The sequence below is a fragment of the Haemaphysalis longicornis genome, unplaced genomic scaffold, assembly GCF_048455015.1.
Source record: "Haemaphysalis longicornis isolate Haplotype H1 unplaced genomic scaffold, Haemaphysalis longicornis Haplotype H1 scaffold_10, whole genome shotgun sequence".
NCBI classification, from domain to species: Eukaryota; Metazoa; Arthropoda; class Arachnida; order Ixodida; family Ixodidae; genus Haemaphysalis; species Haemaphysalis longicornis.
Genome location: NW_027526204.1, coordinates 129046327 through 129072168, shown reverse-complemented (window position 1 = coordinate 129072168; position 25842 = coordinate 129046327). Strand labels below are relative to the sequence as shown.

General features: G+C 48.8%; 2 protein-coding genes across 3 annotated transcripts; both read right to left on the bottom strand.

Moving 5' to 3' along the window:
- Positions 1–348: 348 nt before the first annotated feature.
- Positions 349–19435, bottom strand: Daao2 (D-amino acid oxidase 2). 2 transcript variants are annotated; one of them, XM_077690734.1, is made up of 12 exons: positions 19285–19435; positions 15730–15835; positions 12457–12663; positions 10899–11010; positions 9988–10070; positions 9060–9125; positions 8663–8717; positions 5325–5426; positions 3139–3200; positions 2848–2965; positions 2647–2745; positions 349–670 (listed from the first exon to the last, which is right to left on the bottom strand). In XM_077690734.1, exons 3-12 carry the CDS (start codon positions 12660–12662, stop codon positions 521–523), a joined length of 1053 nt encoding a protein of 350 aa, XP_077546860.1. In that variant the 5' UTR covers position 12663; positions 15730–15835; positions 19285–19435; the 3' UTR covers positions 349–520. The 2 variants fall into 2 exon arrangements, with proteins under 2 accessions (XP_077546860.1, XP_077546859.1); XM_077690733.1 differs by having other exon boundaries at positions 354–670; positions 12457–12674; positions 19285–19434.
- Positions 19436–21103: 1668 nt separating this feature from the next.
- On the bottom strand, positions 21104–22736 carry LOC144160096 (terminal uridylyltransferase 7-like). Its single transcript, XM_077691703.1, has 2 exons — positions 21645–22736; positions 21104–21568 (listed from the first exon to the last, which is right to left on the bottom strand). The coding sequence occupies exons 1-2, from the start codon at positions 22734–22736 to the stop codon at positions 21104–21106; spliced, it is 1557 nt and encodes a 518-aa protein (XP_077547829.1).
- Positions 22737–25842: the final 3106 nt, after the last annotated feature.

The window sequence follows — 25842 nt, the reverse complement described above, 5'->3', positions numbered from 1 at the left end:
ACACCCACAAAACAGCCACCGACCCGCTAATAATGCTCAGCTGCCGATTTCGCTGCAGATTTCACTTAAATTTCGTGTTTTACCGATTCCTATGACACAGGAACCAACCACAGTTTTTTTTCGTTCTCTAATACCCCGATCTGCTCTCTAACCAATGTCCGCTATGTCATCAATACACAGACCTATCTCGTGTGGGTTGGTCTTTCGAAGAAACACCCCTACAAAGTCATCAAAAGCCGCGTTTTATTCCAAAGTACGAACGAGGAGCAGTGGGACGTCGCGCTGCTCAGCGCAGGTCCTCTGGCGCACGCCTCGCTAACCCAGGTGGCCGAGGACATATGCCTATATGAACTCCTCGCCGACGGAAAGACACTGAAATCGACCTCAAAAAGGTCCCACCATTGGCAACAATAAAGTTTTCCTTGTCTGATTTGACCTATTAACTTTATTGCTCATTCTTGCCATCTCATCCGGACCTATAAGTGACCACAGGTCGCCATAGGCTCGCGTTTCTGCGAAATCAGAGCCGGGCCCTTGCAGAACCCTTCCGGGAAGCAGGGCCACCATGTTCTCGGATGGCCTCCCGCAGCATGCCGACAACGTCTCCGGCACAGCCCCAGGCGATTGTGATGCCCGAACCTCCGTGACCGTAGTTGTGGATCACCGGCATCTGCGGCCAAGAGGATGAGAGAGTGCGGACTATGATTGCCTCTCTTCGGTGATCCCAAAGTTGCCAGAACTGCCACATAGTTTGCTGCCACGACGACACTCCCCCAAATGGCAGTAGCTTTCACGGCCTCAGGTACAAGCCATTAATTTTACGGACGACGTTTACAGGTATGAACGCAGAGTTCAGAGCGCGAACTTCAACTGTTTGTTATCATGGTTTTAAAAATGCAGTTAGGCGGTTAGTGATTCCAATCCCTTCTTAATCTCATCTGCCCATCTAACTTTCTGCGGCCCCTGCCACGCCTGTATTCTCTGGGGATCCACTCCGTTACCCTTAATGACCAACTGTTATCTTGCCTTCGCATTACATGCCCTGCCCAAGTCTATTTCTAGCACCATCTACCTCCGCCGTGGAGGGAAGCGCTCAAGATCAAGCCCCTGCCGCGCAATATGCAGGCCGGCAGGAACGACGAGAGGCGTGCCGCGCGGGCACAGGCACTCGCCCGACAGCTGGAAGCAGACCCCCGGGTCCTCTACGTGGACGCCTCACTTCCCCAGCACAGCAGCAAAGCAGTGGCCGCCGTCACGACCATCGACAAGCTAGTGACCAGCGCGTCGCTACGAACGACAGATGCCAGCCAAGCAGAAGAGGTGGCCATCGCTCTCGCCCTCACGCACGGAGACGTGCATACGATCGTCACTGATTCCAAGACGGCTTACGGCAACTACCGCAAGGGGATCGTCTCCCACGCGGCCATGGCAATTCTCGCAAAGCGCAGCCCACCGGGACGAGACGTAGAGCTCGTGTGGGTTCCGGCACACTCGACAGTGGAAGGCAACGTCCTCGCCGACCACTACGCCCGCGAACTAGCAGACCGGGCCGAGGACGAGTCGGAGCTACCGCACCCAGTCACGAGCTACCGCGAGATTACCACGCTGTACAGGAGCGCCAGGTGCAGGCTTCCCGTGCCGCACCAGCAACTCGACCGCAAGCAACAAACAATACTGCGCCGCGCACAAGCGGGGTCACTGGCGCACCCAGCTTTATTGAACAAGATGTTCCCGGCAGAACACGACCCCATCTGCCCGTTCTGCAAAAAGACGGAAGGCACCCTGCCGCACATACTGGCGGAGTGTACTGAGCTCAAGAATCCTCTACCTTCCCTCCCCCTTCCCCTTCCCCCCTACCCGAGCGATGGGAGATCTTGATGTCCAGCCCCGACCTGTCGACGCAGCAAGAGCTCGCGTCCAGGGGCCAGGAGCTATTGGACTCATATGGGACTCGTGACTAGGGTTCCACCCCGTCTGACGCCTGCGAGCGTCACCTGAAATGGGCTCAGCGAAAGTTGTTTCTCTCTCTCTCTGTTCTTCTTAATTTCTACTAATATGTCCTTAACACGCGGTTGTTCCCTGACCCACCCCGCTCTCTTCTTGTCCCTTAACGAGATCAATAAGTTTGCGCAGATAAATTGGTCCCAATAAGCACAGGACCGGGATAATTGGAGATCTATGGGATAGGCCTTTTCCCTGCAGTGGTCGTAGACAAGATTATGATGATGATTATGATGATTATGATGATGATGCTGATCAACATAAGAGATATGCTATCCTCCGCAGCTCTATCGGGCACTGCGTGGGTTATCCATTGATCAAGAAGCTCCGCCCACTTGTATTGGGCTGGGCGCTCTTGAGCATGTCACTTGGTAGGTTCATCGAAATACTCCCACTTTGAGGACATGGCGCCACGACAATCCGCAACTACCTCTGACCCCGTTTCTTCCAACCCACCCTTCTATTGTTGAGGCTACAGAAGGGCTATGTCAGCTGGACGGAGATCCCAATTATAAGGTTCTCAATCATAAATTAAGTCGTTTATTAGTTTTGTTGCAAGCCGACAACGTTGGGTGACCAAGTGCATTGGGTACTTCGGCTCTCCGAATGAGGTACTCACCTATAGGCTAAGGTTAAGGTACTCACCGTAACAGCACCGCGCCTTGCGGCATAATCCTCTCGTTCGATCCTCAGCGGACGCCTTCCAGGGCGCAGGCCCACGTAGTGACCGATGATCTTGGCACTCTATGTGTGGTCCATAAAGTAAAATGAGAAAAAAGAGAAAGTGAGCAAGTATACGGTTAAGTGTCAAGGCCACGTTTTCTTTTCTTTTTGCGGACCAAATACCTTGAGGCTAGGAGCAAGTTCCAGGCAGCCGTTCCAGATCTTCTCGGCGATGCTCTTGTCAGGGATGAGAGACGTGACGCCTTCGTCCTTGGTTCCTCCCAACATGACGTCATCAATACTGTAATAAAAGAGCGCACCCACTGCTTACTGATCGCACTGATGCTTATATATGGCACCTGTTAACACGTATACGTTAACTATCAGCACAAACATGCGCGCTGCAGCAGGCAGCATACAGAATGCTGAGATGGCAGTGATGGGTATCGGGAAGCTGCTGTTAAAAAGGCTCACTTTGGTATCACGTGGAAATCTTCGCCAGCGACGACGACGTGTTTAATCCAGGGGGCTTTAACCTGGTAGCAACAAAAGGCGAAGCAAAAGAAACTAAGTTAGCGTCGTTCAACGCCGTGAATGCGAGTGGAGAGCGCTCGCTTGGCTACACAGGGTTGTTTGTTTACGGGTAAAATCGGGTTTTACCCGATTTTTACTCCCTGAACCCGGTTCAGGAAAATCAGGTTAAACCCGGTTTCTCCGCCAATGAACCTTATAAGGTAGCGATATGCACAATCGTGCACTGGTGGTCCACCGTTCTTAAAGGAGCCACGAAGACAAAATACAGTTGGGTTTCTTAGAAAGACTGCTTAGTCCCGATAACAATGATACCAATATAATCGCAATCTTCGAACAAATAAAGGAGATATCAAAGAAAACGTGTGAAGCAGTCGCGAACCCCTAGCCAATTTCCCGCAACTTTTCTATGACGTCACAGAACCTTGTTTGTGCGATTGGCGGCCGCCTAACTGACCTGTCGCGACGACACATGACTGGACGTCTGTAATTGGGCCTCTAGTTCCATTTGACCGCATCACTTGAATGCTAACGTGCAGTTAACGCATTGAAAATTAAGTTTTATTGTTGGCCCGTATGACGTCATTCTTGCTCATAACACGTCACTGTGGCGCCAAATTTGAAAGTTTTTAAATACTTTTGCTTTTTTTTCGTTAAAAAACATCTTTTGTGGCTGTGATGGAGCTGAGTGAGATACTGAATCCTAGTTCTTTCAAATTAAACGAAGTTTCATTTTCTCTTCATGGCTCCTTTAACCAGTTGTTACTGGAAGCAAGCCCCACAAACACAGTTTTCGAACGCATTGAGTATTGGCGCGACTTTACCGCTCTCAACCCTGGCAAATGCTGCTCTGACATTGTTGTGCCTAGCTAACGGTGATGTCAAGAGAACTTTCTCTCAGCTGAGATACGTTCCACGATCGGACAGGTAGGTCCTTTACGGAGACCGACATGGTGCGCGTGCAGATGATAATGTACGTAAACAAAGATGGGGAAAACAAATCGATGGCCAGCTTTTCGTGAATAAAATGTTTCATTTCTTGTAAGTTATGAGTGCCCTTTACTCTCATCAATATTTTTTTTATTTCTCAGCAAACACCAAATACATGCCCCTGATTACTAGCTTGAAACAAACACCAATTTTAACGCGTTTCAGTTAAAAGGCTCGCGATATCTTCTGACAAAATAAAATGAGTGTATTACATTGTAAATCTGTAGATTTAACCAGGCAAAACCGGTATTGTGTAATGGTTTTAATAAAAGATCCGATTTCTCCCCGATTAGCATTCGAAAAAAAGCACCCGATTTTTACCCCCTTACTTTTTGAAAATATAAAACGAAAACCAACAACCCTAGAGCCTATATACTCAGTTAAGTACACAAGCGCGATTCCCCCAGTTTCACAAGGTGAAATCCGGACTGCAACTGCGGTTTCCTGGAAATTTCCCCGTTTTAGCGCGAGCTCTTCGCAAGAAAACCCGTTCTGTATACGAAGCTAACTTAAAGCGGATCAAACTGGTTTAGCAACAAGTGTTATCGAGTAGAGCGGCAGCCGAAGACGCGGCGCAGCGCAGCGCCAGAAACGTTCGTGGCAGCAAGAAAGGCGTGTTTTCCCTCTTTCTTGTTGTCTCAACATTCCTTCGCTAAGCAGGCAAGCCACTCTGCACCTGCCCACGCATTTTAACAACGTTTGACACGCTTCTTGCCGAATGGCTTGCCGAATGGCTTCTTGCTGGCTTGCCGAATGTTTTGTAGCCGGCCAGCCGTTCTGCGCATGCGCAGGCGTTGCCTAGCAACGGAGGCGGGCTCTCCTTTTTCTTGCTGCTTCGGAATTTCTTTTCTCATGTTGGCTTCGCACACAGGGTTTTTCGACAGAAGTACATCTAGCGCTCTCGTGCTATAAGCGTTATTGCCACGTTGCATAGATGTAACCATGAGTATTATATCATAGGGACAGTTCGCATACTCGTATAATACAACAGGACCAATACAGGCCAAGCTAGATTTTCTTTGAGCCGAAAGAACAGCAATGCTAAATTAATTTCCCCAACATCACTAATCCGGAACATATGTTTGCGCCAACAAAGGCCCAGAACATCGTTAAATTGAATACGAGGAGGAACAGTTTACCCTGATTGTCTGGCCTCGGACGGGGAACACTTTGGGATCCTGAACCAGTGTCCCGGCTCCGAAGCCGGTGCAGTTGACGATGACGTCATACTCTGCCGCAAGCTGGATGAAAGTTGTGATTTGTGCGTTTGCATGTGGCGCCGCGCAGACGATACAGTCCCCAAGTCACATGCGAAGAAACAGGCGGCGATCGAAAAGCAAAGCTGCAAACATTGCATGCGCATTGGGGGTAACTTTGCAAAGTTTCAGAAATGCCCAAATTGTGCAGAATATTTCACGACACAAATTGTGCATGTTTTAAAAAATAAAATGTCTGTCGAAGCGCTGCCATATTTAAAAGTGCGTGCGTGTGCGCGCATATGCGCGTGTGTGGGTGCGCAGGCAAGATTTGTTACGCGGACACACGCACACACGCCGACACGGTTCACACGAGGTTCCGAAGAATTCGACCTATGCGGTACTGGCGAGAAGCCTCGAGTTTGAAAACTTTATTTCGTGAGCAGTGGACGGCCAATGTTATCGACCAACAGAAGCATCAGCATTAAAAAAATTATAAACACTTCACATTCATACCAATTATATTTTACGCAAAACACCCACGTTCGCGAGGACTAAACCATCGTTTCTGCGCTCGTTATCCTTGCTTCATTGCCTTTGAGCTACAAAACACACAACACCAAATTCTGTAACTATATCTCATATAATTCGTCAGCGGCTAGCGTCATCTCGGTGGGAGAGTGAACTGTATACAGACACATCGAACGAAAAAATAACTTCGGACACCTCTCGTTCCATCCACATAAGCTTCAGCCTGGAGGAAGCGGGGGTGACGCGCAGAAACTGTGGTACACTTCCTCCCTCGGCGTTGGGAGCCAGCCGAGGCGCTTCGGTAAGGACAAGCTGCATACGGTTTCGGTGAACAGTCATCAGTGGGCAAGCGTTCGCTGTGAGACACTGCAAAGAAAAACGTCTTGCTGCGCAGGTTGTATTTTTCGGCAAAGTCGACCAGCCAGTCCACAAGGTCACTGCGCATGGGAGAGGTGATGTCTGGTTGTTTCTTCGTGTTCCTCGGGTCTGGTAGAAGCTCTTCCTTTCGGTTCCGCAGGTAGTTGTAACTGGCTTGCCGATTCTCTTCACTGGCGTGTAAGAAACGTCGTGCTGCCGACTTATGAATCCAGAGCAAGGCCTGTGGATTCAAGGTACCAAGGTACGAAGCCTCAAGGTACCAAGCGAGGGGGATGAGATGCTCACGCATTCTTAAATAACCCCCAATGGATCTCCCTGCAGTGAACGGTGCGCCAGGCGCCCGCCGCGCCGATGCGACGACGACGACGAAGGCGGGAGCTCCTCACGCTGCGCAAGCCCACGCGCACGCCTGGACGACGCCGGGAACTTATCACAAGAGAGAGAGAGAGAGAGAGAGAGAGAGAGAGAGAGAGAGAGAGAGAGAGGGGGGCTTTAATCATCAGAGTTGAAGTGAGCATATTTGTGGACGGTGTCTTATGTCAAAGGCTCCGATGGCACGGCCGGCTGTCTTCGCTTTTTCCACTAGCAAAGGCTGCGTTCCAGGACAGAAGCTGGCCAGCGTGCTTTCCCACTGCTCACGTGAGGGGTTGAAGAAGGTGGAAGATCTGGGTTTAGTTGAAATTCCCAGATAATGGTGAAGTGTGCCAGAGGCTTGGCAGTGAATACATAGCGGATCATAGGGAGTAAGATGGGTGGCGTATATTTGTGTTCGGTGTGGAGGTATTGGTCTGTAATTGTCCCAGGATGACTTCCTGTTCTTTCGTGGCCTGATCGGTGACAAGTGGATACACTTGTGTCGCTAGTGGGTAATGTTGAATAATGTAGGCGTATGTAAGAAGTGGTTGCCAGGTCCGCCCCGACTCTTCTTGCGGTGCCCGGTGGGCGAGTTCTTGGGCCATGACGAGTGCCGTCTGGTTGCCGCGAAGGCCAGAGTGGGCAGGGCTTTATATGATTTTGACGTGCTTCGGTGGGGTCGTTGGAGGAGAACTCGAAGCGCTTGTCTTGAAATCCTACCTTCTTGGTATGCTCGGCAGGCGGCTTGACAGTCTGTAATAATTACTTTGTCCTTTGTTTGGGAGAAGACGAGGGAAACAGCCGTCTCTTCAGCCTGCTGCGTATTCAACGACTGAAGCGTCAGACGAAGTAAGGTCGGTTCCAGAGGTAACGACCACCAATCTTACCTTGTACCTCGAGTATTCCGCCTCGTCTGTATAGACGACGAGGCATTGGCCCCCATACTGTTTTTCTAACTCAGTAGCTCTTTCGCTGCGTTTTCCATCATGATGTTGAGGGTACATATTCCGTGGGATTGGTCGGACAATAATTCTGATCCTTATGTCAGGCGGGATGTCCACGCCGTTTTCTGTGATGTGCGGCGCGCCGTGTACCCAAGCTTACCTACCGTTTCCCTTCCCGTTGGGCTTGTTCTAGTCTTACTTTCTCCGCCGTTAGGTGGCCTCTATGAGTTCTTCGATGGTGTTGTGCAGGTCCAAGCCGTGAGGCGAACTGTAAAGGAGCCCTTAGGATGTGTCAGGGCTTGTTTATACGTCTTTATAAGAAGTGCGTCTAGCTTTTGGTATTCCGATGCCCACAGAATACCATAAGGAGCCACGTAAACGATTCTGCGGACGACGAAGGCTGGCACAAGACGGATTATGTTGTTTTCTTTCAATCCATGGCTCCTGTTCGCTATCCTACACAGCATCCGAACAGTTTGAGCGGTGGTTTCTTGAAGCCTATTGAGAAGCAGGGTGTTTTTGAAGTTTTTTTCTGGTACGTCATTACGTCATTCCTAATGTCTTGATTGCAGATGTCGGTTTGATGAGGGTCCCGTCAAGCCATATTTTGACGTTACCTGAAGAGTCCGGTGGCATTTTTGTACTATCATGAGTTATGACTTTTGCGGCGTACAAGCAAAACCACATCGGCTCGCGTAGGTGTGGACGACGTCTGTTCCCGTTTGTAGGCTGCCTTGCTTGTCGCCGGGAGGACCCTCGGCAATCCATATCGTTATATCGTCCGCATACAGGGCGGGCTTAATGTTGGACGTTTTTCTAAATGTCTGGGAAGGCCTATCATGGCTATGTTGAAAAGTAAGGACGATAGCACTGCTCCTTGTGGTGTACCACAACTGCCGAATTGCATGGGGAGCCAATTTTAATGATCGCCTGAGGGGAACACTCACGTGTCGCTGAATAAATCATCGAGGCCGAACGCTGTCGCGGCTGGTTGCCGCCGGTCGTCGCGACATCCCATTATTTCGTCTTATATAGTTGTTATCTAAACCATGTTCTCGTGCAGTCTATACTCACGTCATCCAAGCGCTCCACTTTGGTCTGCCTCAGCCATCCTCCATTCTTCTCGAATCTGGAAGTTCGGGAATAACGTAAGTAAATTGACGAGTGATAGATGTTGACATGCAAAACACACTGATATCGAATTGGCAAGTCTTCTGGTTGGCCGTTCCCGTTTAAGAATCGAAAATGGTCGCCTTCTGTCGGCGTTGAACAAAAACTCGAGTACTCGCTGTGATTACTTATGGCTAACGAAGGCAACATCAGGCGCACGTGGCGTACAGAAAGTGCCGAGCTCGGGGGCAATCCGCAAAGCTAGCGACTGCGGCATTGCTGAACTGCGTGCCCAGCCCAGCCATTACTAAGCATCGCACACAGTGCGTTTCAGTGACTGAAAGTGAGGGAACTCACTCACCGCTCCATTAGATATGGCAGAAACTTCTTGCACTCAATGGTGATGGAGACAACGTACGAGCCGTACCTGCGAAAAGTAAGCAGTACATGCGTGTTGGTCGAACGTATGAAATATTTTTTCAAGTTAAGCTTTCTGTGCCTTACTAATGGCGTTGACGTTTTAGTAAAACACATTGCAGGAAAGCCAACTTTACACAGTTGGGTTCTCAAAGGGTACATCAATCATACATCAGATAGCATAACAATGTGATGTCTTTGCACACCTAAGGGACCTCTCGTAGTGCGCAAAATATAGTTTGACAGTACACACGGTTAGCGACGACGGCGACGGCGACGATGATGATGAAATACATTTTCTAAGCAAGGTTGAACTTCGGCTTTGGTACAGGCTTTGGACTTTGGTGGCGTGTGGGGTTGGACGTCGGCTTTGGACTTTGTCTGGATTGAAGTTGACTTTGGCTTTGGACCTTCGCAGTTTGGGTTTTGGACTTCGGGAGACTGGATTTCGAACTTTGGCGGGGATTCACGTCGCAGGGGAGAAAGCTTCGCGATTTAAGTATCTTTCGCTTTGGAAAGAGGCTTTGATTTTTTTCATGGTGTCGAAATTACATTGCCCAAACGGTCCGTCCAGAACCGATCGTTTATTTTTCTCACTCTTTAAGGGGCGAAATAAAATGATGATATTTTGGCGTTCGACCAGTTCGCTGGGGGTTGTGGCCACAAGCCCTGCTAAAAGGAACAAGACCGTGCAACAACACCAATCTAGTGAACGTCCTCGCTTTAATGTGTGGTGTTGCGGACACAACGAAGAACGCTGATATTATAGCTCGAGGACATTGTGCGCCACTGGCGTGACTTTCCAATGTGCAATGCAGCGTTCAATGGCCGCAAAACGCTGTTTGCGATGCGATTACAAGCGCTTTTCGTACTTGTATCGCCTTGGAAACGAGGCCAGCTCACTCTCGGTCAGGTCTCGGTAGTGGAAGAAGGCGTCAGCGTACGACGGCCGGGGCTGCAAAGGAGAAACTGCGTCCAGGGGATCAATTCTCTAAAACGAGAGCCCGTAGCTTTGAAACAACGCGGCAGGGCCATGCAAATACACGTGTTCTTGGGTTGGGGCTGTCGCTTTGGGGGGCGGAAAAAGGCAGATAAGCACACAAGGAGTGCATATAGTAGCGCTTCAATGAGGGCGTAAAGCGACGTGCACTGACCCCCCGTCGCTTTACGCCCTCCTTGAAGCCTACTCTGGCACTCCCTGTGTGCTTTTCTGCCCTTTTCCGTCCCCGCAAAGCGACGGCCCGAACCCAAGAACACGTGCATTTGCATGGCCCTACTGCGTCGTTTCAAAACGACGGCCCATTTTTTTTTTTAGAATTTGGCCCCATATCTTATATCACTCGAATAAAGTAAGCATACGCTGTGAACTGATGCGTAATATTTCGAGGATGATCAGGTGAAGGTAATGCCACGTTCGGTTCCATCTGAAACCTGCAAGTGGAAGCGTTGCCTCCACCCCCCTTCCCTTCCCCCTTCACTCTCCGAAACCTATGAGGTGACTGACACGTTCCAATAGTAACCGACCACCTACACAGCGGCATACACTCCTTCTCTTCCGCACCTGTACAGACACCCTGAGCTGCAATCAGTTTTAAAATGCGACGCCAAAAAAAAAAAAATACCGACGTCATGCCTGTCAAGGTTCGCTAAAATATGCTTGGCATACAAAAACTATGCTGTAACAAAAATCATAGGTAAAATCTGTCGCACCGACAGGCGCTATATTGCAGAAATTTGTTGTTTTTAATTTAATGTGGCGGATGCAGAGGGAAAGCAAACTCACCATAGGCTCTTCTTGAATGATGTAGGCCGGTACGACAGCTAGTCCTATTTCGCTGGAATCTGGGCTTTCCACGAGGGCCCGGTAGAAGGCGAATCCATCGACGCACCACGACCTGCACGTCAATTTTGCCCAAGTTCCCTCATTGGTTAGTGGGAACGCGGGCGTTTTTATCCGGGGTAGAAAGTGAGTCTCAAGGTTCTTATAAATGGGCCATGAACACGAAACGCAGGTACCGCTGTGTCCCTATAACAATGATAAAAATTTTATCAGAAGCTTCGAACAAAAATATTAAATAAAACAGGTGAAGCAGCGGAGACCATTTGCCACTTTCCGGTGAGTCCTCTAAGACGTTTTAAGAAAACTTGTTGCTGAGCGAGTTGGCTCATACTTGAATAAAAAGAAAACGTGGCGCTAAACGAATGTGGCCGAATACAACGATACGACAGGACAGGCGCCCGTTTCTGTCGTATCTTGTCTTCGTTCACGTATGTTTAGCGTCATGTTTTCTTTTTTATTCTTTTTATTCTCTATGGCGACTCACCATCTTCTTTTTTTGCGATTGGCGACCACCGCCGACAAACATGCCTCGTTATTTTAAGTGGGGCCTCGGATTCTGTTTGATCATATCACTTGAATGCTAACACAGACTGATAACTATGCTTTCAGTGCTGCCTCAGAATATGTCACTCCTATTTATGTCGTCACTGAAGCACGAAATTTGAAAGCTTTGTAATATTAATAGCGGAGCTGCTGTACAAACCGTAAGTTCGGTGCTGCAGGAAAAAAAATGCTCGTGAGCGCGTGCCCAGCGGTGACCGCCAAATCCCAGACTCGCGCAGTGGCTTTAGTAAAAGAAAAAAACTTCAGCGCTAATGCTAAAGTTGAAGAGACACCCTGATTTGAGAGAGGTCACCGTGGCTGCCGCATTCTCTAGAAGCCATTATGGATAATTGGAGACATGGCGACGAGTGTGCCACTCCTTCCCCAGACGACTTATAGATCCCGCCACCACTGCATCGAGTCGATGACGAAGAGCTGGTGGAAGTCTACAATGTTGAGGATGACTTTTCATCCCCCGCTCGCCGCGAAGAAGACGACGACCTGTTCGATGCATATGACGACGATTACTAGCACCGCGGTGAACAATGATAGTGAAACTTGACTATGTGTCCGGCAATGTTCACCTACAACAGCTTTGCCATTCAAGTCTTGCGCGTGAGTGTAAGCTTCCCTGAATTTTTTGTTTGCTTTTTTTGTTGTTTCAAAATGTTTCTCGGTGCTGGAACGGAGCTGAATGAGTTACCAGAGGACAGTTCTGCTTTTCTAAGTCTGATTTAGCCCATGTACCCCTCCAGATGTATGTCTAAGAAATGAACTGATTCACTTGACTTGGGCAAAGGCTAGCTCTTTCACACTGGACAAAGTTGTAGTTTGTCGTCTTAGGTCTTTTAAACGTACGCCACACTTCTGCGTTTCAACGGCGTCTTGTCCACGGTGAAGTAGCACGCAACGGAAAGGTCGACCGACTTGCCTGTTCACAGCCTTGGTGCCAACCCACCTCAGTTTCTGCTCGGACACTCCGTGGACGATGTAAGGGTTGAAGAAGCCAGCCGCCACATCGCCGGTCGTGTGCGGACTGAAGTGCTCAGCGAGCACCGTCACCTGAACTGCTGGCGCGAGCTCTTCGGCGATCCGTACCGCTGTGCTCATCCCCACGATGCCGGCCCCAACCACGGCCACCCGGCACTTGGACGGTGACGCCATGCTGCAGCGAAGCTGATGAAACAGTGCGCGCCCAGTTGATCGTCGTCATTAAAGACTGGAGTCTTTCTTGGGCTACTCAAACTCGAACATTTTGGTCTGTCTTGATTTAGTCGGTATCCCTCGATTCAGCCGCCCGGCCAAAACCTAAAAGGAAGTCTTTAACGAGACGTTTATACGTGAAAAACTTTCACAAGGTACTAAATCTGGTAGACAACTCGCACTTGTCAACATTATACAGCAAAAAGAAAATACTGGGTATATTTGAGGCGAAACATCAATATAAGTGGTACTTGCAATGTTCTTTTAATTCAAAATAGACATAAGGCGTAATTTTTTGCGCTAGCAAACACAGAAAAAGCGTTAGAAACAATGTTCTAACCCCCAATTCCAAAAAACAAGCTCGCGGTCAAGTGTAAAGCTCGTGGCTGGAACGCCAGGCGAAACAGTAACAAAACGTCCGGGCAAATGCCACGCCACCGGAGCGAACGCGGGAAAATTGAATTGAAGGCCAAACCTCTACTACATTTATCCCGTTGGGACCGAGAAAGGAAGAGAACAGCGTGAGATGTGGGTGTGGGAGAAAGGAGAGGCAGTTAAGTGGCAGGAGCGGCAGACTACTATCATCTTTCGGCAACATTTGCAGCGAAGAAAGCAGATTAGCAGCCATTTTTGTTTTCTTGCTGCCATCACACACCCATTCCCACACCCATTAACTCAACCTGCTTTCGTTCCCAACAAGTCGGCCTGAGACAACTAATAACGCTCACAAGACTTCCCCTGCTAAACGACAAAAGCTTTTTTTTTTTTTCACGGGCGAAAAGCCGCTTGCAGGAGGCATACCGCAACCCGCCTTGAAAATTCTACAAGCGAAACCACTCGCAGAACTGCAAATAATTTGGACTCCAGGTCACGAATCCCTGGGGGATAACGAGGCGGCACACGCCGCTGCCCGCGCTCATTCCCACCGGGCCGTTTCCCACGAGGGCCCCGGACCCCCATCTGAAGCAACAGTTAAGCCCACCCCACTGCAAACATACGCCGACATACTCGCCCACTACAGGAACGAGTGTCGCAAATACCCATTCCCCCACCTCAACCTCTCTCGTGATGAAGCTACTACATTCCGGCGACTACAAACTAACTCCTACCCGCAAAAAACCTTCTACATGCCATGTATCCCACCCTATACCCTGCCACAAGCCAATCCTGTCCCCAACCAGGCACCCTGTACCACATGGTATGGGAGTGCCAGCAATCCCCTACCCTCACCCCTAACCCCAACCCTACCTATGAGCAGTGGGTGGAGCTGCTGACCAGCTCCATCCGTGCCCTCTCCACCAATCGTCGCTGGTGTGAGAGGTCGGAGCTGACCAGTCCAAGGCATCCCGGACTAAGGAAGCCTCCCACCGGGCGGGTGCCCTAACATCGGCACCTCGACTCAAATAGTTTATTCATCATCATCACGGGCAAAAACAATACCCAGCATCCCACCCACACCTACGCAGAACCCAGGCTACCATATTCTGACGACTATAAACGAACTCTTGCCCTCACAATACCCTACTCCATGCAATGTACCCCACCCTCTACCCCCCCCCCCCTATTGCAAATACCACCCCCGGCACCCTATACCATCTGGTATGGGGGTGTCAACAAACGCTGTCCCTTACTCCCAATCCCCAACCTACATGCGAGCAGTGGGCGGCACGGCTGACCAGCTCCGACCTCTCCTCCCAGCGTTGCCTGCTGGAGAGGGCCTGGGTGGCCAGCGCAGGCCAGGGTATCCCGGACTAGAGGAGACCCCCCACCAGGCGGGTTCCCAGACATCCGCACCTAAGGCTAGCCCAAATAAAGTTTATTTTATCTCCTTCTCCTAATCAAAGGATATGCATCATCCGCGAAATTGTGGACACACTTAAACATGTTGTTCGGGCAAGCGGTCGATTTCAATACGAATGATAGATGATCCTTTAAACTCTACCCGCGGACGTAAGACCAAATTGCTTGAATTATCTTCTGTGTCCACCATACCCACCCGTATTAGCGAAATCAATCTGGGACACTCCCATGCATTTTGTATCCAAAACCAATATTTTCCCTCTGCCTTTTCCAGCCCTTTTTCAGCTCTGCTTTTTCCAGCTCGTGAACAACATACAGCTTCTCTCTACCCCTACCGCGAAGCATGGCTTACCCTGTTCTGATGCAGTACCAAGAGCCCTGCAGGCTTTTTTTTTTTTTTACAGAACATTAAAAAACGCTCTGCTTGGAAGTCAGTGGCCGAAAGAGGACGACAAGACGTGAAACAGATGGCACGTCGTATTGCCCCGTGCTGTATACCTCTTTATCATTTCTTATAAAACCCGGAGGGGGGGGGGGGGGGGGGGTATTGTTTACAAGGCGAATGTGACAAAATATTTACAGCGAGCCAAAAAGGAACGACGAGGGGAGGAATGTGACACGGACAGACAATCCCAACTCGCTCCTCACCCACGAAGCCCTGAGGCTATACAATAAACGTATTCACAGCAGCAGCAACCACAACAACAAAAAAAAAAAACAAGCATTCTTTAGGCTTTGGACACAAGCGTCGCTAAAACCAGTATTTTTATTCTTTTAACTGCTGTAGGAAGTGTTTAAAAGCGATGGTCGTTCCAAACGGACCACTTTCAGTTTCATTAAAGGCCACAGAATACCCCTGCTCATGCGTGTGCCGGTGATCCGCGATTTCAGACGTTTTTAAACGAGGCGAGGACTTAGACACTTATACGAGAAAGCATGTATAAGTGTATTCATTGACGCAACAAATCAAGTCAGTACTCGACGCCCAATCGCCGGCGAATCAGACAGCTTATCAAGCCGTTTGTATTAAGCGGTACATGACACCATAGCAACAAACGCCCTTTCCCCTCAATGCGGCGATTCATAAATCGTCTGCCGCTTCTTTCGTACATTGCTTCCTACGCGCAGCTTATGCACAGCATGCATGCACATACTCGAACGGTCGACCCGTTGGCAAAGACCAAAACTCATGACTTTTATAAAGATATTGAATAGGACGCGTACATACCTTAGTCGAAGAGTTCAATGCGATGTACTACAAGGCTTCTGTGAAGCTCGCTGTCGGCCGTTCTTTGCGTTTCTTTTTTTGCGGCGTCTGCTGTACGCTCGGGCGTCTGGTTTCGAGAGACAGGAGAGAGAGAGAGATACGAGCCGTCCGTGTGAGGGCTGTAAACAGCCTCTCGACCGCTTATCATTGCTGCCACTTATCATACGATCCGACTCCATTTTTATTTGTCTTGACTCGGCATATCGCTCCAGTTCTTCGTCGCTTTACTTTTCTTCTTTATTATGTTTCTCCACTCACGAGCACAGGGTGGTGTGTCAGATAGTAGGATAAGCCGTCTGGCTCATTGCAAAATGCCCGAAGATTCTGCTGCCAACATGATAGGGACGTTATCAATAGAGACCGGATTATAGGCAATGGCCTATTTTGTTTATTGCGATCCTATCGCACCATTTTGATATATGAGCATGAATGACTGGTTAAAAGGAGGGCTTTCGTAATTTTTTATAGTGCCTATAAATGCCTATTTTGGCGTTTGTGCCTAAACTCTGCTTACAAGTGCCTATAAATGCCTATTTTCCAAAATCGCCGCCTATGTGGACACCATTTAGCAGCTTTGCTTTCGCATGCAGTTTGAGATCATTATTCATGTTGATAAACAACATTGGTGTTCTAAAATCTGTGGAGTTTAAGCTAGTCCTCTCGTGCAATCTAGACCTCACTGTTCAACCAACTTCCGCAAATCAACAGCCAGCAGCAGTGAAATGGGACACTTATTCAGTGACACGAATCACAGTTTTGAATAAAAAAACCTCGAGATGGTCTAGTTTGATATAGGTAGTGTCTATTACCACGGCAACCGTGAGAATTACCGTCATACATTTCTCACAGCAGTCGCCTCTCATTGGTTAAGCACGCTACGCGGAGATTTTCCCTAAAAATCCGTGTTTGTAGATGCCCCTGTAGTGCTGTGGTATAGCACTTGCTTTTAAACGAGAAGGGTCAGCTTCGAGTCTGACGTTGCCAGGGTTTTTTTTTTTTTTGTCCCGGAATTTTCTTGTTATCGTAATTTTGTTAATGCTTTTTTTTTACTCTGGTTTTTACTATATCAAGAGATCGATGCACAGGACTTCTAGAATGTACTGGATACGTTTATTACAGGTTGTGTTCTGTGTATCTGGGCTGGGTTAGATTAGATTTCTTGCAGTTGGGCTGGATTTGGGTAGGTTCTGATGTGTTCGGTTAGGTTAGGTTACGTTAGGTTGGGTGAGGTTATGTTATGTTAGGTTAGGTTACTTTAGAACGTAACATTATTCAGCGAATTTTGGTCCAGCCAGCTTTTATGGAAACTGGCGTGAGAATTTCCCGGGGGTAATTCTCACGGCTGCCGGGAGATTATACGCAGCATTTGATATAACTTCCGTAATTCTCACATTCTCCCACTCCGCTCCGCATACTATACAGATTTCTTCAAACATGTGCAGTCCCACCTTTGTTTCTAGAAGCTCTATATTCTAGAAGCTCTATAGAAACTCTATTTTTAGCGCAACGGTTGAGCATTGAACGCGCCTTTATTAGCAGATGACTGTTATATTGAGGAGCTGACACAAAAATATCAATGCGCAGCTGCATTTCCTTACACCTTAAAGTCCGCACTGCTGACGGGCTCTAAAATACTCTTTTCCATCAAAAATATATTCGGCTGCTAAACACCTTTTGAAAAATGCTCTTCAAATGTGTGCAATTTTGTTCGGCAGTTTTGGGACGGCTTGATCATACAATTCGGATAATATCCGTAATAACATTGCCAGAGTTCTACCTAACAGTCTTCACGTAAGAATATTAAATTCTAATAAATTCGTTGTCTCTCTTGCGGTTATTATTTGTATCTGTTTTTTTTTGTTGTTGTTTTTTTTTTCATTCAGTAATTTCATCGCGTCAGGCGGACACAAAGCGGCGTTTTTTAAGTCAGTTTTTCCAACTCTCAAGTATATTTCTTTTTCCTTGCCTGTTTCAGTACATGTGTTGTTAGAGCAAGCAACCTGGGATATTTACGAGTGCGGCGAACTGGGCAAGTTGGTGAATGTTCATGGAGAAAACAGCGCATAAAAGAGAAAGATAAAGAAGGGAAAAGCGTGTTTGTGTTTTCCCTTCTCTGTCTTCGACTTTTATGCGCTATTTTCACCATGAACTGGTACATTCAACATGAATGTAAGCAGTGCGCTTGCTGAGTTAAGATAATGCATCTTCATTATCTTTAGTGATCCTGCATCCCAGTCATGAGACAGCGATAATTAGAAGGATAAGGATGGGGTGGAGTGCATTCGGCAGGCATTCTCAGATAATGACCGGCAACCTACCATTGTGGTTGAAGAGGAAAGTGTATAATAGCTGCATCTTACCGGTACTCTCCTACGGGGCAGAAACTTGGAGGCTCACTAAGAGGGCTCAACGACTCAGAGGTCAATGGAGCGGAAAATTATAGGTGTAACACTAAGGGACAAGAAGAGAGCGGAGTGGGTCAGGGAACAAACGCGTGTTAAGGACATACTAGTAGAAATTAAGAAGAAATGGACGTGGGCAGGGCATGTAATGCGAAGGCAAGATAACCGCTGGTCATTAAGGGTAACAGAGTGGATCCCTAGAGAAGGCAAGTGTTGCAGGGGGCGGCAGAAAGTTAGATGGGCAGATGAGATCAGGAAGTTTGCGGGGATAAATTGGTCACAGTTGGCACAGGACCGAGATAATTGGAGAATGATGGGAGAGGCCTTTGCCCTGCAGTGAACGTAGACAGGTTGGTGATGATGATGACATTCATAACTTCAGAAGTTTCATGTGCCAACTAAACGGCTATGTTGTACTGTTGGCGCCTTTCTGCCATCGTAAACAATACACATGTTGATTTTCCTGTCCTAGACACGCTGCGCACATCTTCATTGGAAATTATTTGCGTTCGTGTAATATTTTGTCTTTTCTATATTTGCGATGTTGGGGGTCTAAAACGTTACTTTGCCAGCCTATTTTAGGTGCCTAAAACGTGCTTTTTCGTTGCCTAAAAATCCGGCCTTTAGTTATCAATCAAGTACAGGGAGCCAGAAGCCATGCTGTGTGTCGTATGACTTCACACGAAAGGGCGAAGTACTCGCGTACGCGGAGGAGAGGGGATGGTGAGGGGGCTTCGACTCCGCGAAAATTTCGAGCTCGGGAGAGGGTGGTGAAGGCGGCGAGGGATGGCCGAAGCCACTAACTCGTCCGATCATCAAATTTCAATTTGATGATCGTATTATTTCTCTGTCGCAATTATTTCTCTGTCGCAAGCAATCAAGGAAGGATGTAGAATAAAAGCAGAAAAGTTAACCTGGCTAGAGCCTACTTTGTTATCCTGCAGGTGGGAAAGTGAAAATAGACAAAAAGAGAAAGGAAAGAGGAAAGAAACATTGGAGCATGCAGGTATGCCCAGCGCTGAAGCACTAAATGTTCAAGTTCAGTGATTGCCACTGGAGGCTTTCAGTCTATTAAGTGCGTCGCCCGTAGAAAGCGTAAGAGCCCCTTAGTCACCTTCTGAGCGGATGACAGAGAAGGCCAGTGACACAGAATCGTCTCCTCCGAAAATGGCCGCCGAGAGTCCAGGTTCCTCAGTGCTGACGACAGCTTCTTCCTTTAAGTCGAATAACGTGAGAACTCGCATAAAACGTGGCGTATCGTCCCCGGCGCGCCGCACGTTTCGCACTACTCACTTGCTGCCATTCCTATCAAGTATGAGTAAGCATTTGTGAATGCCACCCCCAGCCAGAGACGGCAAAGAAGAGATGCGTCAGACCGTGGGAGGCTTAGTGGAAGGGGACGCTGCAGGTGCGGGTCAAGGGCACCAATACGTGCACATGTGAATTCTTCTGTAGATCATTGCGATATTGTTGTTTCCCGGGCGAGTATGCGGAGGGCCCCAGCTGCGTCCGTCCTAGACAATGTAATGAGTACAGGGGCGATATTCTCGTAACTGTCCCTTTCGAAAACGTCCCTTTTGCGTCCCTTTCATCATGACGTACTTCCGGTTAAGCAGTGGGCCTTTTATTCAAATAGCGTAACTGTTCTTGCAAACACATTTTAAAGACGTGAAACAGTATCAGAGTATCTTTTATGTGTTTATTGTTACGCGAGCGAACTGCGACGAAAAATCGTCTGCTCCAAATCGTATGCTCCGAGTAGCCACGGCTCATAGCTCCGCCGTGCTTACATGGCGTCACATCCGGGTGTTCGCTTTTAGCCAATCAGGGCTCGCTCAAAAGAAACACTTTTGAAAGGGACACTTTTGCAAGGGACACAAAAGGGACAAAACACGGGAATGCCGCCCCAGTTGTCGCTTTTGATGCGCCAACCAGGCGGCAGCGTCCGCGCTTTCGTTGCCGGAACTGCCGCACTGACTGAGAAGCCACTGCCGGGTGACATCATGACCCGGCTGGGCAGCACAGTCGTATACCATATTTATTTCTCTCTGTAGCTGTTCATGAGGTCCCCGGCACAGGGCGAACTGGAGTGACTGAAGTGCAGGCTTAGAATCACACAAGTTAACATAGCCCATTGCCGGCGTGAACTTTGTTGGATGGTATGAAGATGGATGGCCGTAAGTTCTGTAGCCGTGGAGATTGTAGGATTGGCTATCTTGAATGTGCTGGTCGGTTTCATTCGTGGTATAATAACAGCACCCGCAGAGCCCGACGATGTTGCTGAGCCATCGGTGTATATATGGGTTCGGTCGCTGTATGTCTCGTGCAGGTATGTCAAAGTTAGCTGTTGCAGGGTCGGTATGGGAAGATCGCGTTTTTTCTTTACTGCTGGAATATCTAGGCACTCTCGAAGCTGCATCACACACCACAGTCTTCACTGGTCGGCCTCATTAGGTTGTGTGTTGCACAGACGGGGAGGTGGCTACGACGCCGGAGGGAAACAGACACTCCCGTGTGTGTTCGCTGGGATAAATCTCGAGCCCTTTTAAGTTTAAGTTAATTGGCTAGGAAGCATACTCAATCGCAAATTACAAACAAAAGGGGTTTGTTAAAAATTTTGTGCACCTCGTCGACTGCGCCCAGCTTCGCAGGCCATCCATCTTCGCAGAATGGAAGGGCACTATTTTTTGTGGTGGCCGCTAATGGCACGCAGATACATACATTACAGGACATTTCAGTCGCGAGTTGATTGACATTGTTCTGCGCGGTATTTTCCGCCTGCACTAATGCAAACAACGTGAATTATGATGACGATGTTGATGAAGAAGAACATGCAGGCCGCAGGTTTATTGCCACAGATCCCCTCTTTATTGCAACAGGTGCGTGAAACAAGTCCTTGTTTATACATGCCTAGAATCCACCGTCTGCCAAAGTTACCCTTGGCAGTTATACCTCTGGCGGCTGGGCGTGTTCCTGTCCTCACACTCGCTAGTGCCGGGAGCCGGCCGTCGTGGGCACACTTTGACGCTGTGGCCAATCGTGCCGCTCCGGGGACACTCTCGGTCATTTGGCCGCTGTCCGTCCGTCAGTTGCCGCGAGCAGAACAAACAGTCCACGTGCGTGGAATAGGTAGCGGGAAGCTTGTCTATGGTCACTCCTAACAGGAACTTGATGAAGGCCGTCATTATGTATATGCACGTCTTATAAGACACTCCAAGACCGAGATTGGGGTGCATGTCAAAAGGATCCTCGATGGCGATGCACCAGCTGTTCCACATATTCCGGAGCTTGGTTAGGGGGGCCTTCTGACGGATGCACACTACGTGTTTCTTGAAGTTGAACTCCTCCATGTAGAATCGCAGCATGCCCAGCCATAGCTCCCCCACGGACCCGTTGTTCTGGCCAAACTCGCTCCACACATAGCAAGTTGTCGATGTCCTCAAAAAACCACGCATTCCGACCTTCGATTATCACGTCTGGCTTTGGCTCCCTTTCTGGGTTTAGCTCCTGGAGCACTGGAATGACTGGTGGCTTGCGCTTGTGGGGGTAGTAGAGTGTCATGAGGATGTATGCGTAGGAGGACAGGCTTCCCCGTGAGGCGTCACAAATGTCGCACGTTTTCGCAAAACGCTTGATGGTGTAGCTCCGTTCCCGGACTCGGTTGTCAATGCTACTGTACATTTTCAGAAGTCTTGTACGTTGCTGCGACAGCCCGTTGTACAAGCTGATGTCGGCCTCCAAGCCACTCTGGACGAGAAAAAGTTGTATGATGGCCACCTTGGCGTTGGTGATGGCAATGACTTTGTGAGGCTCTGGGTGTTTGTGGAACTTCCTCGCAAGATACTTGATCATTCTGACGTGACTGATGTCATTGCCGTCTTTACTGCTGTTAAAGGTCAGACAAATGTCGAGATCACACCGTGCCAAGCCAAAGCCCTTGCACAACGAGCCGTACAGGGTCGGATTGGCGTCTTTGTGCGACTCTGGAATAGAGGACTGCAGTTTATGAAGCACACCTTGGCGATCTCCCTCTTCTTGCGGCTGTACAGCGCAGGCATTCGTCACGTCTTGGCAGACGTTGTTGTGTATCTTCGTGAAGCTCCGGGTCATGTCAGCAAGCTTCTTCAATTCGGGAAGGCGCTGGTGTGGGCAGTCCTCGCGCAGACGTCCACTCTTCTGGCAGAAGGAGCGCACCAGCGGAGGCACCTTTCCCCAGGTGAGAGTTTGCCGGGTGAAGCTGTGCTGGAAGTCCCCCACGCTGCAGAAGTCGAGGTCGTCCAATATCCTCTGAGGGATCGGCGGTCCCGGTTTGACAAACTGCTGTGAAGGAGGAGTCGTTGTTGACGTGCGCAGAGGAGGCGTTGTCTGCAATGTGACCGGTTGGCGGTCACCGAGGGCCCTCACGTCCCCTCGAGGAGCACCACCACCCCCCTCTTCGTCCACCTGGCAGTTATTTGGTCCCGCAGAGGTCTGCTGCGGCCTGGCGTAAGCATTCTTGCACCGGTCCCGATTTCCAGGCTTCTGTGAGGACCCAATAGGTCGGTGGTCGGTGTCGTTGCGAGGCATGCCACATGCCGTGCGCCCGAATGGCCCTTGGGGTCTCTGAGCTGCATACATAATGGGATAACCCTGTTCCGAGTTCATTGCCATTCTTCGCTTGCGTGGAATTCTCCGCGTGCAGTGGTGTAAATGATGATGATTGTGATGTTCTTATGAATTTCATTTATTTTCCTGGAGAAGAAAATAGGAACGTAAATGAAATGTACGGCGATGAAATCCCGAATTACATAATATTTATGGCCTCCATACGAATTCAACCCAGCTGTTGTAGAAATATCAGCTCGAAAAATTGGGAATAAACTTAAGAGTGGTTGCATGTGGGATTGCAAAACCATTATGTGCATTTTAATTGAAACTGTGTGATTTATTCCCTTATGGTACGTATGTCGATACTGTTGATTGATTGTCGGGTTTAACGATCCGATGCTACACCTGACCAACGAGGCGCGCCGTATATAGTGGAGGGCTGCGGATTAATCTTGACCACCTCGAGATCTTTAACGTGTGCAGAAATCTGGACACACTAGCGTTTTCGCTTTTCGCCTCCATCAGAAAAGAAGCCACCACGGCCGGGATCGTACCCACGCCCTTGGACTCAACAGCACAGCGCTTTAGCCACTCAGCCACCGCGGCGGGCGGCTTCCCAGTGATGAAGGCGAAAATGATAAGGGTAATGTTGATGATTCCCTTAAAGTATTTGGCACGTACCCACAATAGTGGATTGGGCACGTCAAAAGCCTTGTCGACTGCGCTAGGTGTTTTGTATCTGAGATGCTAACAACGCCCTTTTTTTTTACATCGGGGGGACATAGTGCTATCGCATTTCTGCGACAGCACCGTTGCTTAAAAAGTCTCTCTTAAGTAGTAAACGTTTCCAGAATGGCGCGTGACATAGTATTATTTAGCGATTTTTTTTTTGCCTTTTGGCAGCATTCTTTAACGTAGCTGCATGAGTTTTTTTAGCCCGACAGCGCTTTATATGCCATTGGAAAAAACTCGCAGAGCCTCCTTAGGAAAAAAATGCCAAGTCAGCAAGAAAGAAAAGGCCCCGCAACGGCCATACGCGTTGGGCATGCGCAGAGCGGCTCGCCTGCTGAGCAAACCAAAGCCGAGCCAAGGAATAAGGGGTGTCTTTCTTGCTAGAAGTCACTGCCTCGTTCGCCTTTGCTCAGTCACTGCGTATGAGTGGTGAATGCTTAGGCATAAATGAAGGGGGAAATCGCTAAACGAAACAACCAGCGATAACCTTGCTACACAAAGAATAACCAACTATCACTATGGAGCGGCTTCCCGCTCATCCGCTAATTGGGAATTCATCCCATAAAATGGCTTCCAATATTCGAATGCTAAAACAGTTTTGTGAAAACTGGATCACGAAAACCCGTCTATCCGTGGAGGACGTTTTGTGGATCATTTGAGCCTGATAAGAAAATGCTTTTAACAATGGGCCGTTGAACCTTGAGACAGTAACCGACGGTTTTTTCGGACTCCAAAAATTCGGACTTGCTGGATATTCCGGACTTTCCCTTGGAAGCTGTTCTGTTGTGTAATGTAGTTCTGTTCATGCCACCAGGTGGCGTACAGTACTAAGGTGGCCAATTTCCAGTATCATCATCAGTAACCGCAGCCCGGTTATAAATAGCATGTAACAAGAATAAAGGCTCCCTTTTCCGTGGGTGCGAGGTAGCGTCTGCATCTCTCTGCCACGTATGGTGACTCGGTGGGCGGCGGATGCAACAGAAGCACCAGTTCTTCAAAAGAAGTAATGTATATCAGAAAGAAATATCTAAAACAAAATGAAGCCAAAAGTTCGATTTTTCGAACATAATTTCAAACTGTTATCTTGGAGGCCATAATTTTACATGTATTCAGAGCCGGAAGCAATCTCTATATCCGGAAACGAGTCATGCGTGGCTATATTTTTCAGACACAACTTTTTTAGACACCAGAGGAGGCTGATTATAAGCTACATCATCATCAGGTTTTTCCTGTGCCGTCCCGATATGCTAACAGACGAGGAGAGGACGGTGCTGTCGCAGAAATGCGATAGCATTATGTCCCCACGATGCAAAAAAAGGGCGTTGTTAGCATTTGATGGTACAAAACACCTAGCACAGTCGACAAGGCTCTCAGTGACCTGCCCAATTGTGGGTATGTCGCAAATACTTCAAGGGAATCATCATCATTACCATTATCATTTTCGCCTTCATCCCTGGAAAGCCGCCCGCCACTGTAGCTCAGTGGCTAAGACGCGGTGCTGTTGAGTCCAAGGGCGCGGTTTCGATCACCGCCGTGGTGACTGCTTTTCTGATGGAGGTGAAAAGCAAAAACGCCTGTCTGTTTGAGATTTCGGCGCACGTTAAAGATCCCCAGATGGTAAAGATTAATCCGGAGCCCTCCACTACGGCGCGCCTCGTAGCCTAGCTGCAGCATCGGATCGTTAAATCCGACATTCAAGCAATAGTCACGACATACCTACCATGAGGCAATCAATCGCACAGCTTCAATTAAAATACACGTAATGCTTTTGGCATCCCGCACGTAAGCACTCTTAAGCTTATCCCGAATTTTTCGATCTGATATTTGTGTATCAAATAGGTTGAATTCATATGCAGGCCGTAATTATGTAATTTGGGATTTCATCACCGTACATTTCTTTAACGTTCCGATTTTCTTATCCGGGAACACAAAAAAATTTTAAGAACATCACAATCATCATCATTTACACCAGTGCACGCGGAGAATTCCACGCGAACGAAGAATGGCAATGAACTCGGAATAGGGTTATCCCATTATGTAAGTAGCTCAGAGACCCCAACGGCCTTTCGGGCTCATGGCATCTGGCATGCCCCGCAACGACACCGACCACCGGCCTATTGAGTCCTCACAGAAGCCCGGAAATCGGGGCCGGTGTGAGAATGCTTACGCCGGGCCGCAGCAGATCTCTGCGGGACCAAAGAACTGCCAGGTGGACGAATTGGGAGATGGTGATGTTCCTCGGGGAGACGTGAGAGCCCTGGTTGAGCGCCAACCGTTCACACTGCAGAGGCCCGACACCCCACCGTTCCATCAGGAGAGACTGCGCACCAACCCAACCGGCGTGCCATTCGAT

Excerpts from the sequence above, each read along its gene's own strand:
- Daao2 (XM_077690734.1), bottom strand. The coding sequence starts at position 12,662 with ATGGCGTCACCGTCCAAGTGCCGGGTGGCCGTGGTTGGGGCCGGCATC. Across the intron at positions 10,071-10,898 it reads TCATTCAAGAAGAGCCTATG|CCCCGGCCGTCGTACGCTGA; the intron begins GTGAGTTTGCTT and ends TCTCCTTTGCAG. Across the intron at positions 3,201-5,324 it reads TCCGAGGCCAGACAATCAGG|GTTAAAGCCCCCTGGATTAA; the intron begins GTAAACTGTTCC and ends TGTTGCTACCAG.
- LOC144160096 (XM_077691703.1), bottom strand. The coding sequence starts at position 22,736 with ATGCCTCGCAACGACACCGACCACCGACCTATTGGGTCCTCACAGAAG. Across the intron at positions 21,569-21,644 it reads AAAGGGAGCCAAAGCCAGAC|AACAACGGGTCCGTGGGGGA; the intron begins GTGATAATCGAA and ends GAGTTTGGCCAG.